Raw genomic sequence first — 18,528 nt, 5'->3', positions numbered from 1 at the left:
AAATAATTCATCTCATTCACAAAATGCAGTTCTGCAAGTTGAGCATGAAGTATTTGACACTTTAGTCCGGGATCGAATGAAAACCGAAACAGAAGTTTGTATTGGGCCACTCAACCACGGCAGACAAAACAACAATTAAAAAGTATGCACTCTTGTCAGTGGAGCGATACATACCTACGAGATACATAACAGGCAGACAGAAAAATCTGAAACGAAAGTTATAATCGGTTTCTCAATCTCATGATCAAGCCGATGGAATTACGTAATAATTTCACTTTCTTTGGGCCTGCCTACCTCAAATTAGTTGTGTCGCTAAGAATTGAATGTGGTGTGTTACAGACTATAGAGTTATATATATACACATGTATATAGATCTTTGGCTTCAATATGTTCTAAGTAGGCTAATCGATATTTATTCATAAGCCTCGAGTTGAGAGTCGATCGCCAGATATTAATCGAAGTTGTTGCCTGCTCTTGTAGGCCCTCGGTGCAGCCGATTTTAATAGTATAGGTTTATTCACATTATTTCCAAGACCAGCAACGTAATTATAGTTGAGGTTAATGAATAATGTAGGCGCCAAGACAAGTCGATTAATATTCATCATAAAATGGGAATTGAAGGAATATAAAAACCTACGATGGACTCCAAGAATGTTTGCATAAAAATCAAATTGCGTATGTGTGGAAACTAAAAAAGTATAGCCCTATAAATCTAGTTTAGTTTAAAAACATCATGCCCAAAGCATTTCACAAATACATTTTGAAGCTAACTAAATACAACCACACCTGTCTTATTTGTTTCATGTTGCCATCTATTTATTAAATGGTAGGAAAAAATTGTATAAATCCAGTGAAACCCCGTTTGAAGTATGAGACTTGTAATCAAATCCAATCTAATACTGGGAATAGCATTATTTATACAGTTATCATCAATTTCCCATTGACCCTTTCAACAAATTTCTTAAACTTAGTATCTCAGTTGCCAACAGAGCTTTATGTACTTTTCAACCTTCTATTTAAATTAAATGCAATTTGAAAAATGAATAATGCCATTTACATTTCGAATAGGATGTGTCTTATTTTTGATCCAAACTTTATCTATAAACATAAAGTATATAAACTTGGATATCCAGGTGACAATGATATTATGCAGAAGATAATACCCCGGTACTTCTTGCTATGAAGTTAGAACATACAGTTCAGTTGTGGACGCGTTTCAAACAATAATTGCTTACATAAGCAAAAACAATACGAACATAACAATAAAGTAGCCTATTCATATTATGTACGGTTATATTTTAGTTGGCTATAAATATTGTGGTGTAGTCTCAAGTGCCTACAACCAAAGGCAATAGAATTTATTTCGAATGCAGTCCATTTGTTTGCACTGAAACGCACCACATTGGTTGTTTTTGCCTTTCACAAGAAATAAACTTTGCGGCTTACTAAAGGTTATCTTCTATTGTTTCAGGCTCAGCCCAAAAAGAGGACTTCAAGTGTCCCGATGACTACGGCTTCTACCCTCACTCTTCCTCCTGCGATAAGTATTTTAAATGTGACAACGGTGTCTCAGAGCTGAAGACTTGTGGCAACGGACTTGCTTTCGACGACACCGACCCCAAATACCTCAAGGAGAACTGTGACTACATCCACAATGTCGACTGTGGAGACAGGAGAACACTTGGTATGATTATAAAACAACAGTAATTTATTGGAAATTCAATCACTATCCAAGACACAAGTTCAGAAGTATTTTAACTTGAAATATTTTTAAATTATTCATAACTGATGTCTTATTGGTATGCTAATCCATGAAGTCAAGGGCATTTCACTACCGTCAACTGGGGTGGCTTTGAACAGCGGGGTGAGTTTGAACACAAGATTTCTCCAATTTCTGTCGTTTGTGGGGTGAGATTGAGCAGCGACCAGCTGTTGCCTTTTGTTGTGTTTAACCTGGTTGCACAAAAGCCGTTTAAATTTTAACAGTGATTAATTCAACCAGAATAAATCAGAGAAGGCCTTTTTGATAGTACGGCTTTTCTGATTGATTCTCGTGGAATTAATCATGATTAAAATTTGTGTAAAATCTCGGAAATTCTAACCTATGAATGATGTTTGGTGAATTTGAAGACACATTTGAAATAAAATTTCTTTGGAAATTTGTTCCAAAAAACTTGTGGTGTCAGCTGGCACAACATTCTTTTGGCCTGATATTGAAGATTCATCAATATTGTCCATCAGGCTGATATCCCAACCCCAAAAAGGGACAGACCTATTTTTAATGTTAAATTTGGCAATTATAATATTAATTAATAATTTGATAATAAATTTGTGTCTCTTAAGCCCTATATATTTTTCAATTTTATAATGATTCATAGTCCAAACAAATTCTTCTATCTAAAAAATCATGAATTTTCTCTAATTTTCCGTAAATTTTTCAAATTATCTAATTATTTTGGTACGGTAGTGATTTGGATAATAATTATCCAAAAGATAATTATTATCTTCATTCATAAGCTACTTGCTTAAGGATAACGTTTTAGAGGTGGTAGATTGAACATTTGATCGTTTTTACAGGTGAATAATCCATATTTTATGATGTGTTCAAACTCACCCCTCTGCTGGGTGAGATTGAACAGTACCATTTTTCTCTTTTTTTGAAAAAATAAAATTTTGGTAGCTTTTATGTTATATGTATCATAAAGTACACTAAATTCGGGTACTTTTTGGAAAAATGTCCAATGCTATAAGATAGAATTATAAAGTTTGTTTTGAATCTTAATGGTGGATTTGTGATCAAGCTAGCCAATCAAAATCGTGACAATATTTTAGTTTTTAAGAGACTTTTTGAAATCATCTGAACCACTTGAATCATGAGAACTAGTTGCGGCTGTTCAAAAATTCTAGTATTCTGCAGTGCTCTAGTGAATGATAACAATATACATAGTGTCCTCCACGAAAGGTGTAACAGCCATAAACCATAGCTCAACATGGAATTTGTTTTTAGAAATTAATGGCTGAAAATAATTTTGAAAACTATTGGTTATAATATAATATATCTTCAAATCTTCTATTTCAATGTGAATATGTCACATCCTTCACAATAAGTCCCAATATCCTCCTCTAAACAACATTCAAGTAGGTAACAATCATAATACTGTATTATAAAAGTACATCCTTGTAATATTTTTTCCAGTACTTTATTACTTTCATGATAAAATTTAGAATTTAGATTTCTCCATCATAAAACATTGAATGTTTGAATAGGTTCTTCTTCATTCAATTGAAAATATAGAGCAATAGCTACAATAAATTGTACAAAATAGCACTATAAATATGACAATTTACAGCGATAACAGTTGTAGATAACTGAATAGTTGGAAAAATATGTTTACGTCCGTACTTGATTAATAGTTTTTGAAAGACATGAATTGTTTTGATTGATGTGGGACAGCTTGAGTCAATTGTGTTTGTAGCCTTTGTTTTGTGTTATTTTTTAACCCATGAAGAACTTCTACTGAATCTGCGTTCTAAACCATTCAGAGCAGATATCAAACAGACAAATAAAATAAACATCAACTATTTCTGTACATGTCACATTCAAAGTGGATGTGTGTCAGTTGTACTCTCTATCAACTATAGGCCTATTCCCAATGGGTAAGATAGCCTACAATAACTATATAACCAATCTCTATAAAAGTATAATCAATGTACCTTCGAAAAGGTTATACCAACTCAATTCCAAAATATTTTTCCTATCTGTAAAATAAGTGATAAGTTCCAAATTTCCAATGCTATAAGATAGAATTATAAAGTTTGTTTTGAATCTTAATGGTGGATTTGTTCGAGCTAGCCAATCAAAATCGTGACAGTCAATAATCATACTGTGGTTATATTATATTTACTGTAGGGTAGGTTGCCTACTTGAACATTCCAAATCGAACACTCGCAAAAATATCTTATTCAGGGGCGCATTATAAAAAAGGAATATTCGAGACATTATTAGCCCATATAATATAGTAGAATAATAGACAATATTATTAGCCCATTCCAATTCTAGAACTGTGATGGGGAGATAAACATTCATTAATTGGAGTGGTGTGGGCTATAGCTGTGGCACTGCAATTTCTTGAATTTGGCTAGGTCTATCTAGCTGAAATTATATTAATTAACCTACATTATAAATTTATTATAATTGAACGATCACAATATGTGATTGTACTGATAAGCCTACATTATCAATTTATTATAATAATTGAACGATATGCAATATTGTATACATAAGTGATATTATAAATTTGTAATAACTTGAACAGAGCCAGCAGTAAGCACGCCCCACTGCCCGCGATTGTACGGAATCTTCCCTGATGACAGCAAGTGTGACACATTCTGGAACTGCTGGAACGGAGAGGCCAGTCGCTACCAGTGCTCGCCAGGTCTCGCCTACGACAGGGAAGCCCGTGTCTGCATGTGGGCCGACCAGGTGCCTGAGTGCAAAATTGAAGGTGAGAGCTACAAAAATAAATACAGTTTCAAACAAAGACAATGTTATATTGTCGTGTCGGCATACTACTTAGGACTACGGACTATCCAAGGATTTTTTTGTGATGAGCCTCGGCAATATAAGAGAGCAATATTTCAAAAATACAATATTTCAAAATATGAGGATGGAGTGAGCCAGTTACACCTAATTTATACATTTGAAAAATTTTGTTTTTTGAACAGTTCCAGAATATTTGCGAATTTGCAAAGACTAGTTAGTGCAAATCAAGGCTGGTGATCAGTGCATTAGAAAAATGGAAGTCTCTGGAGTCTGTACAACTATAATATCTTTCCCCACAGATATAAGTGATAATCAAATTAGTGATTATAATAATATTATCATATAATAAGAGTAATATTATTAGCTGATGGAAGTTTTTTAAAGTAAATGTGTTACCAATAAGGAATTGACGCTTTGAAAATAATTGCACTGAAATTAATCATCTGAGCACTGTTGCAGAGAACTTAAAATTCCATAGTATTCTGAATTCAATAGATCTGAGATATGGATGCTTTGAACAGCATTTTCAGAAAATATACAATCATTCATTATTCTCAACATGTTTGGATGGATAACTTATTAAATAAGCCACGCGATAATTGAACACCACACATAGCCTAATAAAGTTGTAGCCGTCCAAGTATGACGTAAAGCCTACAACATACAAATACATTTTATCAGGATAATTTGATACGGTTACCATAAAAAATCACCACTTCGTTCTTCGTTGGTGAAGTGGGAAGGAGCTGGAGCTGTCAATCGATTTTATTGAGTGCTATAATAATTGATTCTCAGCTACAATGAAATACTTTCTCTAATAAGTGTCAAGTTTTCACTGCAACCAGACATTGGCAATATATTTGTTTTGTCAGATTTCAATTGGAATATGGCATAACATGCTATCAATCTGTTTATTATATATAATGTCTTATGTGATTGTCTGCTTTTAGAGATAATGAATTCTCTCGATAAAATTGGTAATTTCTACTTTAATAAGAACCATTAAAAATATTTCCTGTATCATTTGAATACACTTATAGGGTGTAAAGTGAACCATTAAATGCACCTGAAGTATTTTTTCTTCAAGTCAATTCTTTAAATTTTATTTATTTGGAGAAAAATTCATTTCACTAAATTCAGTAAACCTGGGCATAGAATAAAATAAATTTAAAATCGTATAAGTTTTCTCTGGCCTGGGTTGAAGACCAAACATTGAAGATACTTGAAGAAACAGTCAGAAAATACTCCAAAATTTTCATAATTCCATTCCTCTATTTTATCTATGATCTATTCAACATTATCATGTTTATGATTTATCGATTGAATAGATAGATGAAGAGTATTCCGACTTCCAGAGTGCGGTATAGTACCTATTATATTTATTTTTTCTTGATAATTATTGGAACTTTAATTTTGATTTAAGCGAAAGTGATTGATTAATTACCTGGGATATTCTTTCTCATGGTCTTTCTATTCTGTGTCATATAGGTATTATTACTCATCCCTCATCATGATTCAAATCTTTACATTTTTTACAAATAATAACATTTCATATTTCCATGATTGACATTTCTCATTAAAGACGTTTTTCATTGCTTGAACAGAGGTTGCCAACGGATTCAACTGCCCAGCTCCAGGTGAAGTGTCAAATGCCGGATCGTTCTCGAGGCATCCCCACCCCGACGACTGCAGGAAGTACTACATCTGCCTTGAGGGAACACCCAGAGAGTACGGCTGCCCCATCGGAACCGTCTTCAAGATCGGAGACAGCGACGGATCAGGCAACTGTGAGGATCCCGAGGATGTCCCAGGCTGGTATGTAGCCATTTTCACATAATATATCCTATCAATTCTCAGGTAGATACGATTAAGATTCTCTGGGAGTTAGGCCTATATCCAAAGCTGTGGATGGTCAATGCCAGACAAAATTTTTCAACCATGCCAAATAAGTATTTTCCACCATTGAATCCTTCAGACCAAAATATATATATTAACTATGAAATTATATTATCTGTCCAGATTTTAATTAATCTCTGTTCTCGAAATGAGATGTGTATGACACCAAAAAGAAAACATAGGTGTACCTCCTCTATTCTTATTCTATGATAATCCGTATGATATTTTTCATGTAAAACATCTTACTATTTTCCTAATTACTTTTTCTACTCATAAAAAGTTGTAAATAATTTTCAATTTTTGAATTTAAATAATATCAATTACTGAATGTATATGAATAGCATGCAACTTCTGAAATGCACGTTAAAACTAACATCAGCATTTCTAATTTGTTTTTGAAAGCACCCAGTAAACATTGAACACTTTCAATAATTACTGTATTTTTCAATTAGAATGTAAGCATGAATACTGGTTGATTATTTCCTTCTTCTATTCTGTCGATATAAGTGCTCAGTATATATTTTCCATTCAAATTTTAGTAGGCTACTTGCTTGGCATTGAAAAACTATTCAGAATACAGAATGCGTACACTCCAAAATGAATATTAAAAATAAATATCATTAAGATACTATATTTTACTACTATGAATACAGAATCTTACAAATAAATATAATGCTTGGGCCACTACCACTTAGATTTAGATGTAATTCATATTATGGAATTTAATAATATGGTGGTAATTTAATTTGATTTAAATTATATTATTTAAAATTAATAAAATTATTATTACATGTAAATCTAGGTGGTAGTGCTTGGGTCCATGCATTTTTGAAAAATAAACTAATGGGCATGAAGTAATCAGTAAAGTTGCGTTTACAACAAAGTTATTAATGAAATGTTAATAACTTAATTCTTATAGATTCTTTTAGATTGAACGGAACTTGACAAACACATATTATGTTCATCATGTCTATGATAAGTTATGTTCAATCTAATAGAATCTATAAGGATTAAGTTATTAACATTTTTTTTGTTAATAACTGTGGTGTAAACCCAGCTTTAGATGAACATTTTTTATAAAACACTGGATTGAAGAAGAAACCACTACAGCATAGGTACTCAGTGTACTATGAACATTACAAGCATTATAAAAAGGGGAAACAGGATAAATAGATTTAATTTTAATATAATCTATTATACTATCTCCTATTGCTCCATAAGGGTGAGAACAAACATATTTCACATGACTTCTAGATTCTCAAAATATTTATAATATTTATTCATTTATATACCCATGCTGTATCACAAAAGTTTTGAAACTGAATCATAAACACATAAAGTTCATTCACACAAACAAATAGGTATAATGTATATTATCACATCAAAATACCAGTGGAATATCACCACTTTCAATCAAAGTATAAATAACAATCTTCTTTAAATTTTGTTTCTCTTCTGTACAAACTGACTACAACTAAAATAACAATGAATACGGTTTTATATAGCATGTCTAATGAGTATTGTGTGATATTCAATAGCCTACCTAATAAATCTAAGTCTGTTTTTTCATGAATGCTGTTTTTCTTGTGTGAACTGTCACTTTTTAACTGTAATATGCACGACTACATTTTTCTTTCTTTCTTTTTCTCTTTCTTGCCCCTTTGCCAACATGATGACCTTAACCCTACCTGACCGAATCCCACCCTAACCTGATCAAAATCTGACCTGCAATCCACAGCGAGGACTACTACGGAGACCTGGACCTGAAGAGCATCCGCAAGAGTGAGCTCCTCAGCGGTGGACCCAATGTTGGCAAATCCTCCGCCTCCAGCAGCAGCAAGAACGCCGGAGGTGCCGCCCCCAGTAAGCAGTCCCGCCCCCAGGCTCAGAGCCCAAGGCCGGCTTCACCCTCCCCAAGGCCGCCTTCAAACAAGGACCTCTATGACGACGCCAACTAAGTGCTGTTTCCAAGGCGTTGAACTTTTGAGCAACCTAAGTGATCCTCATGTGATCCTTGACATGTGGTCGGTCTTTGCAGACCAAAAATACCTGAACAGTGTTAAACTGGATCATAATGTATACTAAATTTTTCAGCTTGAGTGATCCTCAAGTGATCTTTGATACGGTCTTCTCAGACTTATCAAATCTGAACAGTGCTTTAGCTTTTAATAGCAATGTAATTTGAAATAGATTTCTCCAAGATGAGGTAGGATTCAACTTCACTCTAGTAAAGTGTAATAATATCAAAAAGCTCCTTATAGTAGGAATAGGACATTTTCACTGTTCGATTTTCATATAAGCTGGGTTACCTTTTTTGGACGGGTCTACCGGAAAATGAAAATTATACGGAAGGCTTATTAGTCTATTTATACAATTATTCAATAGCTATTGAGCTGCAATTGATTTTTTTCTAAATTCTAATAATAATTTTGTAGTTGGAGTATTATGATGAGTTATAGTTTGTTATTTCCAAACGCCTGTGTGTAGTTTATAGTCACATTCCAACAAATTTTATTTTTAAAGACTATTTCTAATGAATTTTGTATTCATTACAAATAATGTAAATAACCAATGAGAGTTAAGTAGAAAACAACGAAATGTATTTAATTGGTATGACACATGAATGTTGAAAATGTTGTATTTTGTTATTATTTCCCCAGTTGTAACAAACTGTTAAGGGAGTGACTTCAAATTCATTCAAGTAGTGAACGTCGACATTTTAATTCTGATTATTTCTTACAAGAAAGGTTTTTTTTTTACTAAAAAAGATTGTCTGATTTTGAAGTCACCCCAAGTTATATGACAAAGTCAAGTTTTTTACAACTGATCATAAGAGCAAATATTGATGAACTTCCATTTATACATAGTTTATTAAAATTGTTGTATTATTCATACAGTAGATAGATATTGCTATTCCATTATTATTTATGTACAATAGTATTAATTTATATAATTCAATATCTCCTATAGATGCCAATTCTAGTTTTATTAAGTTTATAGAAATTTCAATTTCTATTTATCATCAGAAAATGTTTTTTCAGACATTGCGATATTACAAAAGAATGTGAGATTTTTTACTTCAAACTATTGTATATCCATATTCACTTCTCATTTTGTATTCAGTATTATTTCAGAATCCACTTTTGTTGAGTACAATGTAAAGAATCTAGATTTTAGAAAACTCAGTTTAAAATTACAGTTTGTAATATTTGTGTCATTAAAATTCTAAAAAAAACATCAAACTATCGGTTTTGCGTTTTCAATGCCTCTTCTTCGGTGTAAAAAAATCTTTTCCAATTAATAATATAAATCAGATGGAAAGTACCTAATCAATTGAACAATGAACCAAGCTATACAAATTTGGAATCACATTTTACAGTAGATCAATATAAGCCTGCAATCAATTAATCACATTGTGGAGATATTATACAAGGTGTCATCAACTATCCAACAAACTTTTAAAAATTATTTCTGTGTGAATGAAATATGAAAATCAATACGGCACTAATAGTAAAAATAAATGAACATTTGGCAAACATGCACTCTATGCTATCAGTTTTGCTCCTACTAGGCCTACTGTTTTATAAGGGCTCTAGTTCATTTTATGAACAATATCTATGGGGTGTTAAATTGGTAAAAACTTTCAGGACATATCGAGTTGATGTGACTGTTACAATGTTTTAAAATTGCAGAATGCTCGAAATAAATTTGTTTCTTACTTCAAATCAATAACAATTCATTGAGCAGTAATTCTAGGCACAGCAATTATTTCCCATAAATAAATTATTGAGGTAGGTAAAGTGCCGTATCAATACTTGGCAGAGCTGCAATTAAATTACTTTATAGCTAAAATACTATGAAACTGCAATTGAGAATTGGATGAAGAATTCAGTACTTTATTAAAACACACATAGATTTTATGTCTCACTGAAAATGACACCATAGATATTAAAATATGTTCGTGCTTTTCTCTCAATAAATTTGTGATATTTGATTACCTACATGCTACATCTCTGAGTTATCAATATGAATAAATAATCTTAAAATGTATAAATTCAGGGCTACTTTCTTGCATTCATAAAATACAATAATTAAAGTAGAATTATAGTACCCTTTGAAATTAATATAATAATAATGTATTTATTTATTAATGAATACAATCACAAATCATATGAAGGAACAACAGGCTTTGCCCAAAACTATTCCATTCCAAAATTAAATAATGTTATAATTTGCATTCTTATTCTATTATTTTATTAATGTCAAAGAATACTATAATTCTATTTTATGAATGAATAGTCTATTCAATTAATCAATTCATCCCATCATACAATGTGTCAGGAGTCAAAAAAATGTAGTACCTAATTTAAAATTAATCTTGATTGGATTGTTCCACTGGATGTATTGAAGTACTCTTCAAATTATTGACAATAACAGTTGAAAGCTTCATACAAAAAGAAAAACATGTTATAAATTCAATCTTGATTTTACCAAAAATTCAATTTGAACAGATCTTTAATATAGATAATTTGGTGGAATTTATCACTTGTTATAACATAGTCTCCATCATCAATGTGGATACCTATTAAAGAGATCTTCCAATCTGAATGGATCATGGAGAAAAGTGTACCGTAATCTCTCTCTCTCTATCTCTCAATCTCTTCCAATATGAAAACCTGATTCACTCCTCAAACACTTCTGAAATGTAAGTATAAACAATGATGACTTTCTAACGAAATATTCTGAGCATGATATTATGATAATAAACAGCACGTAGAGCATGATTTCAAGTTGGAATATTCTTCACTCTTCTGTCTTTGGTCATTCCTCCTCTACTTATAAACCCTAATAGTTATAAAAATAATCCAATTCCAATTCACATTCCTTCACTTTTCTTTGTCTCAATGACAAATTCACATCAATACATTTACATGTAGGCCTACAGGCATCAGTGATCTATTGTTTTTATCACTTAAATTCTGTATAAAAATGTTCCCATTTGATAAAAAATCTTGGAAAGAGTTGAATTTCATTAGAGAGGTACTCACCATCAACCTCATAGATCCTCCGATCAGTTCATTAAGTGCATTTTCTGACTAAGAATAGGACTGCAATATTTGTGGTAATAGTATAAGCAGTAGTCAGCATTTTCGAAAACAGCACTACAGGAGCGGGAAGTCATTGAGAATATATTGCAAACGTTAAAATTGAAAATATCATTATGAAACAACTGAAATCTTCCTTACCCCTTCCTTTTAACCCTATTCATTCATTTAGCATCAATTCAAATTTATTCAATGTCAATCAATTCATTAAGTGAGAATAAATTATTTAGATTTGAAATTAAATTACCGTACTTTCATCTATGAATAAAAAATTATATCTTTCTAGAGTTAAATAACATTTCGTAAAGCTATTTTATATCCCTTGTGTGAAGAATTTTATGCAACAATAAAATGCGATATCATACAAGATGGTTTTTCAAAAAAAAGTTATTCAATACGGTATGGATTTTCTTTTGTCTTCCTTTCACTCAAACTATGATAATACGTATTATAAGTATATAGAAGACAAAGGAAAATCCATACCGTATCGAATAACTTTTTAGATTAAAAATACTTCATATGCATTAGGTAATCAAAAGAGAAAAGAATAGATACATTTGGGACTGAGAGAAATTATAACTATGCCACTTTCAAAATCAGAACAGAAGTAATGGCACATTCTGTACACGTAATATTTTTATTCTGATGCAACCGTTAAGGTTGGAATATTGAACATAAAATATTCAGGGGTGCGCCCCCCCTCATTCGCCAAAGCACCTCACGCCTAAATTCAATTTAGTGAAAATTCAGCTCCTACCCCCTCCCCCTATTACCAATAATTTTTCCCTCCTGATTATTTTTTCTGATAAGCACCCATCATTCTGAATCCGAGTTTTGAGAAAATTAGATCGAATTTACTCTGTCGATAATTTTCTTGCCATTTTGTATCATGTGACACTAAAGTTTAATCATAGTCATAGCTTTCCATCCAATCAACGGTCGGTAAGAGACAAACGTAGTAGAATGAGATTGGATCAAATAAAAGAGAAAAACTAGAAATCTATTTTCAATGAGTAATAAATTTGATAGACTTCATGCAGCGATCGAACCACATGTGAGACCTTGGAATGAAATTCAAGGTGATTTTTTCTTCTCATGAGTCGCCCCCATGGTACTTTTATTTTATTAATTTTTCTAGAGCTTTTAATAATGATCTTGTCAATCTGCAACCTACAATTTATAATAGTGCAGAATAATTATATTTTCCATTGTTCTTGTTGTGTTCTATAAGTTTCTTATATAGTGCTACATTGGCAAACTTCTGATGCTGTATATTTCAGCTAATTTATCATTTCAAAAGGTTAGGAGATGATATGAAAATTTTGGACCTAGGCTTTATTTTAGTTTGATGAATAAAAACCGCTTCTCAGTTCAATCATTTTGCGGAGAAAAATCTTCCTCCTGTCAATACACAAGGAAACAACTATTGGAGAAAAAAATAAAATCTAGCAAAACCATATACCGTACTGTATTTCATCACAGCAACTGTTTTACAGAAGTCTTTCACCTTTTCAAAATATTAAATTTGATAGTTTCAGGATCACTATCCTCAAATGTGAAGAACAATAATCGACATTGTATTAAGAAGTTATTTGTGTTATATTATTGACAGAATTGATCCATTGACTCCCGTTTCCAGCTTATTGAAAACAAAAAACGTTTTTCAAGCATTCAAAGCATGTTTCCATCTTCATTGTGTGAAACTATTTACTAGCTCATATTCTATAAATGGTGAGCTATTCTCACTCAAGATATTCTTGGTGCAAATCTAGCTGCATAATTGATTACATCTAGATGATTACAAGCTTTTAATCAAATCCTGAACTCAGTGATAGACATAAATATGAAACTTGAAAATGGCCAAAGGCCGAAACTAGTTGTTTGAAATAAAAGGGTACTTCATGTTTCTATATTGTTTTTAATAATTTTAATGAAGTAGCCCATACAAGTGGAGTGATTTTACATGAATATGATATATTATGATATTCAAACTCAATTTCTACGCTCGAGAGCTGAAAATAATAATGCCGTTTACTATTAAAAATAGTTGAAATACTTGTAATAAAAATGCCTGTACTTATTCAAAACGACATATTCAGTCCAATATTTGATGAGAAATCTTAATACATTTTTAAAATTGATATGTTTTATCAAAAATAATATAACAAAAAAATATTGATGTTTGTTTATTTGTATTGCAGTGAGGATTATTACGGAGAAGTGGATCTTAAAGCATTGAGGAAGCTTGGATTGAGGAAATGAAAATACATACCTACTTGAGCTACAACCAGACTGAGAGTGACAACTTATTTTCTAAGTAACTGTAGTATAGACCTATTATTTACTCTGGATTGTACTGATTGAAGTTCGTAGGTTTGCATAAATTTGCAGACATTATAGGAAACAAATAAGTTGCAAAAGTCGCTTAACCATTATATATGTATCACGGATTGAGATATTGTAAATTTAAAAAAATGATTTTCCTATAATATAAAATGGTATCTTATAATATAAAGTACAGTATTTATACTATATATTATTGTTTCTCGTATGAACGAACAAACCCTACAATATAGTTTGTCATTTATTAGGATCTCTATTTATAAACCTCATCATGAGAAAAATGTACCAATTCAAGAATAGTGATTCAATAATAATTTCTATAGCAATGGAATATATTTTTTGATATAATTAATTTCCTCATATTACTGTATGAATTGGAAAAGTTAAAAAACTTGAAGAGTTTGAAGAAGTTTATACGGATTCATTTACTCAGTTACTCTACACAACCCAAAGTAATATTCCCTTGCTTACTTGTATCTAATGCATAGAGGAGGATTGAAATAATATCCACTGAAGATCTCGATATCTTGAGATATGATTGGTCAAGCGACTTTTGAAACAATGAAAATAGTTTATGTACATAGATAATAAATTTAGATAGGATATAGAATTCTCAAGTTTTGTAAATAACATAAATTAATTGGTATTTTTGTGAATTAAAATGTATTGATAAATACTGTAATTGCATGAGTGGCATAATCTTGTGTGCAAGGCATGAAACTCAGCTAAGCACTTTATAAAATAAAAAAACTTCTACATAGAATAGAAGTTGAGTTGATAATGATCATAGATTCTTTTCAAACTATAGAACGACTATGCTATGTAGCCTACTCGGCTACCATATTATGAAATATATTAATTATTGCAGCCAACTTTTTAAAATGATAGATAAGCAGGACAACTTGTTCAGGTCAGCACACTACAGAGAATCCGCAGTCACAAAGATTTCTTGAAGTTCTTACTTTATCAACAAAAATAAGGTAAATAAGTTGGATGACATATTTATGAATGTGAAAGATATGTTTCATAATTCAAGAATAAACTAGAATATGAATTAATTATATTATTTGCAGTAAATGTAGGATTTGACTAATTTCTCACATTGATTATTTTTTTTATCTATTCATCCTGGTATGTGACTGATGCTTAACTGATTTTATGCTTTGAACACTTTTGTTTTGTGTTATTTTCTCCAAGTGACATTAAGTTTATTTTGTACCAAATAAAGTTATCTAATATAATAAGCATAGCAGATTTCATTTTATCTCCTTCTTTCCTCTTTGAGCTATGATTTCATGTACATGGTAAACTATGGAATATAGAATACGGTAATAAAATATGCAAAATCTTATAAATGAATGGAATTTGGTATTCTATTTGAAGCGTTTTTAAAAACATTCCCATCAAATAATAATTGAAATAAATTAAGATGATCCTTCAATTATAAGAATAAATTTATCAATCGGACTCCAAAAGGAACAAAACTTTCCACCTCTCGAAAAAAAACTCTAGTAAACACGGTTGAGATCAAGATTTTATGTATTTGGAAAGTTATTGGCCTCAAAATACGATAATTTCCATTGTTGGAGAGGTGTGCCTATGACTATAACCACAGCCTACTCATAGGAACTAAATCAATAAGAGGTGGCTGTGCTGAATATTTTATTTGAAATATACAACAATATAATTATTTGTGCCAGGAGAATATAATATTCATAACTTAATCTTATCTTGAATTTGTTTTTCTGGCAGATAGTCCAGTCACTATATACATTGGTGCTTGCAATTTATATTGTAGTTCTGATTTTTTAATATATTATTTGGATACATGAGAGAAGTCCAGAACCAATTTCTTCTTGCAAAATTTTCTTGTGCTATATACTGAGTGGCCCAAAAACCTCGTATTTTCGGTTCCTTTTCTAGTTTTCAGCTTTCTGTCAAATCCAGTGATCGGACAGAAAAATTTGCTCCCGCCTTTTTTAAGATTATAAAATTTTGAATGAAATGAGATCATTCGGAACTCTTTATCTCCAATGAGTACTGAGTTATAATTTTTCACGAATGAGTGACATTTAAAGAAAAAATCAATTTTGATTATATTTAGTATTTGATCAACAATATATCTCGATTGTTACAATCTAGATGTAAAATTCAAAATCCCTCTGGGCGTAATTTTGTGCTCTACAATCTGGGACTAGGTAGAGCGCTCTATCTCATATATAGATCATCTCTCTATCATATATAGATTTCCAGGTACACCTGACAACAATGCTCCTTGTATTGTGAAAACACCTGATTTTTAGCTACAACCATCATCATCATCTATATTGTCCTCACAGTAATATTTCGCACAATGATATAAGTTCATGAGATTATGTTCTATGAGAATCACCCGTTAGATGCACTTCATTTCAGTATTTCCTAGTGGAGAGGCGCGCTTAAGGACACCTTAAGGATCAAAATTTTATCACATATAACTTTTGACACAAAGCTCGGATCTCATCGTACTACACTTCATTCTTCTCGGTTCGTCAAGGCGGGATCAAAATCATGAATCACGAGTCTAATTCGGTCGAAAAATGGAAAATTTATTGTTGTGTACTTAAGCCCATATCCCCATACACAAAAAATTGCCAATTTCTATATTCAAAGCTGCATCTCTTGTGAAATTTTCACAATACAAGGAGCATTGTTTCTGTCCGATCACTGGATTTGGCGGAAATAACTGAAAACTGGAAAATGAACCGAAAATACGAGGTTTTTGGGTCACTCTGTATATAGCACAAGGAAATTTTGCATGAAGAATTTGGTTCTGGACTTCTCTAATATATCCAAATAATATATTAAAAAATCAGAACTACAATATAAATTGCAAGCACACCCCCTTTTTATGTCTATATTGACTGGACTAAGAGACCTCTTGATAGATTATAAGCTAATTCAGTTTCAAATTGTACAAATAGAAAAATAATGTGAGGATGATCTTACTAATGTCTATTAGACATGAATAAATTTCATGACATGACGATTAATAAGTAATCAATTTGTTACATAAATATGGCTACCACTTTTATCAGAATTATCAAGTACCTTACTGTATATTTTATTATTGCGTGACATGTTTCAGCTCATTAGTCCTTATAAAATGGTTAGCATATTTGATAATGCTATTACATTACGGTTAACACAATCATTTCATAATGATATACAAACACGTCATTAATAAAAAAATACAAAACTGGTAACTTGATTTTTTTATTCCAATTAATAAATCATTTCATGGATTTATTCAATCAAGAATTATAAACTTCAATTTCTAGAATAATTGAAGGTAAGAAACCGACGGTGGTTCAGATGTTTCATTATGATTGAATTTTATTCTCAATACGGTATTCATTCATCATAGACTACTCTAATTTTGAAGATTTAATTCAAAGGAAATTGAATGATAAAATCGGAAATTGTAACTAGTTTGAGTTGAACAATAGGAAAGTGAATTATGTCAAGAATAATTATTTGCAATTGTGATGGTTTGTAAATTGTATACATCTCAATAACATTGATTATTTCTGAAATTATATGAACTCTTTTATGATCAATCTACTCCTTAATATTGTTCAAATTATAATCAGGAAAAAAGTAACTTCATAGTTTCAAGTTTTCTGTACAGGTAGCCCACTGTATATTTTTTAATAAAAAAATTTTCATTAATATTTCTTGTGAAGTTTCGAGAAATGAATCTGTACTTCTTTAGTATAATCATCCAATAAAATACAATGGGATGACATTGAGAAAATATAAAACTGACTTATTACATATTATTCAGATAGATCGAATTTGTCGCATTCGAATATCGTGGTACCCTATTATATTTCTTCATCATTATTTCCTTGTTAGAGACATTCATGTCCTTCTTATCCAGGAGCATAAGCATTTGATTTTTTTATCAACAATCTCGTTCACTAATGAATATAATAATGATGAAGGACTAATCTGGGTATCATGTTTGGAGAATTTTCATTCCTTCCTTCTTTATTATCAACATAACAAAAATTCAACATTGTACTCATAGATTTGAGAATTATTTCTATGTATATATATCATGTGAAATATTCCATAGAAGAACATACCTACCCATTCCAAGTACCTCTGTGTTCGATTTATGACTATCACTCTAGACTCCACTCAGTGGCGGCTCTCAGATGGCCATGGCTAGCTATTAATTGATCTCTATTTTATTGATATTGAATGAGATATTAGCTTTAAGAATAGAATTAAGGATAGAATTTTTAATTTTAAAGAATAGAGCTATTTTTAAATAAATGCTCTTACTAATTTTTCAAAAGAAGTAGGTTTTTCTGACATGATGTGTATCAATCATCTTCTTTTTTTATCATGAACTAGCAGAGCACCCGTGCTTCGCTACGGGAATTGAAAGATAATCTTTTTTAACATTTATAATCTAATAAAATTAGTAGAATTGATGGTGATGTTGTGAAATCTCTCCATAATAAGAAAACAAAGATATTATTTATAATCTAAATCCGACCAAAATTGTTATAATCGTTTTTGAGATTAGGCCACAACTTGGCATGAAAATTATTGAGTCAAATCATGTGTTGGAAGTGTTCTGTAGAAGAG

General features: G+C 31.2%; 1 protein-coding gene across 2 annotated transcripts in view; it reads left to right on the top strand.

Moving 5' to 3' along the window:
• LOC111054268 (protein obstructor-E) overlaps nt 1–15,132 on the top strand; it is a 35,334-nt gene extending 20,202 nt beyond the window's left edge. Inside the window, exons 2-5 of one of the 2 annotated variants that reach the window (XM_022341257.2) lie at nt 1,472–1,684; nt 4,317–4,505; nt 6,148–6,358; nt 13,746–15,132. In XM_022341257.2, the coding sequence (XP_022196949.1) occupies nt 1,472–1,684; nt 4,317–4,505; nt 6,148–6,358; nt 13,746–13,806 (674 nt within the window). In that variant the 3' untranslated portion in view covers nt 13,807–15,132. Of the gene's footprint in view, nt 1–1,471; nt 1,685–4,316; nt 4,506–6,147; nt 6,359–8,177; nt 9,687–13,745 lie in introns of those variants that run through there. The other variant, XM_022341252.2, reaches the window with a different exon arrangement.
• Nucleotides 15,133–18,528: the final 3,396 nt, after the last annotated feature.

Source organism: Nilaparvata lugens, chromosome 7 (genome assembly GCF_014356525.2).
Source record: "Nilaparvata lugens isolate BPH chromosome 7, ASM1435652v1, whole genome shotgun sequence".
Classification (NCBI taxonomy): domain Eukaryota; kingdom Metazoa; phylum Arthropoda; class Insecta; order Hemiptera; family Delphacidae; genus Nilaparvata; species Nilaparvata lugens.
Note: the sequence above shows the minus strand (reverse complement) of the source record. Positions and strands in the feature narration are given on the sequence as shown.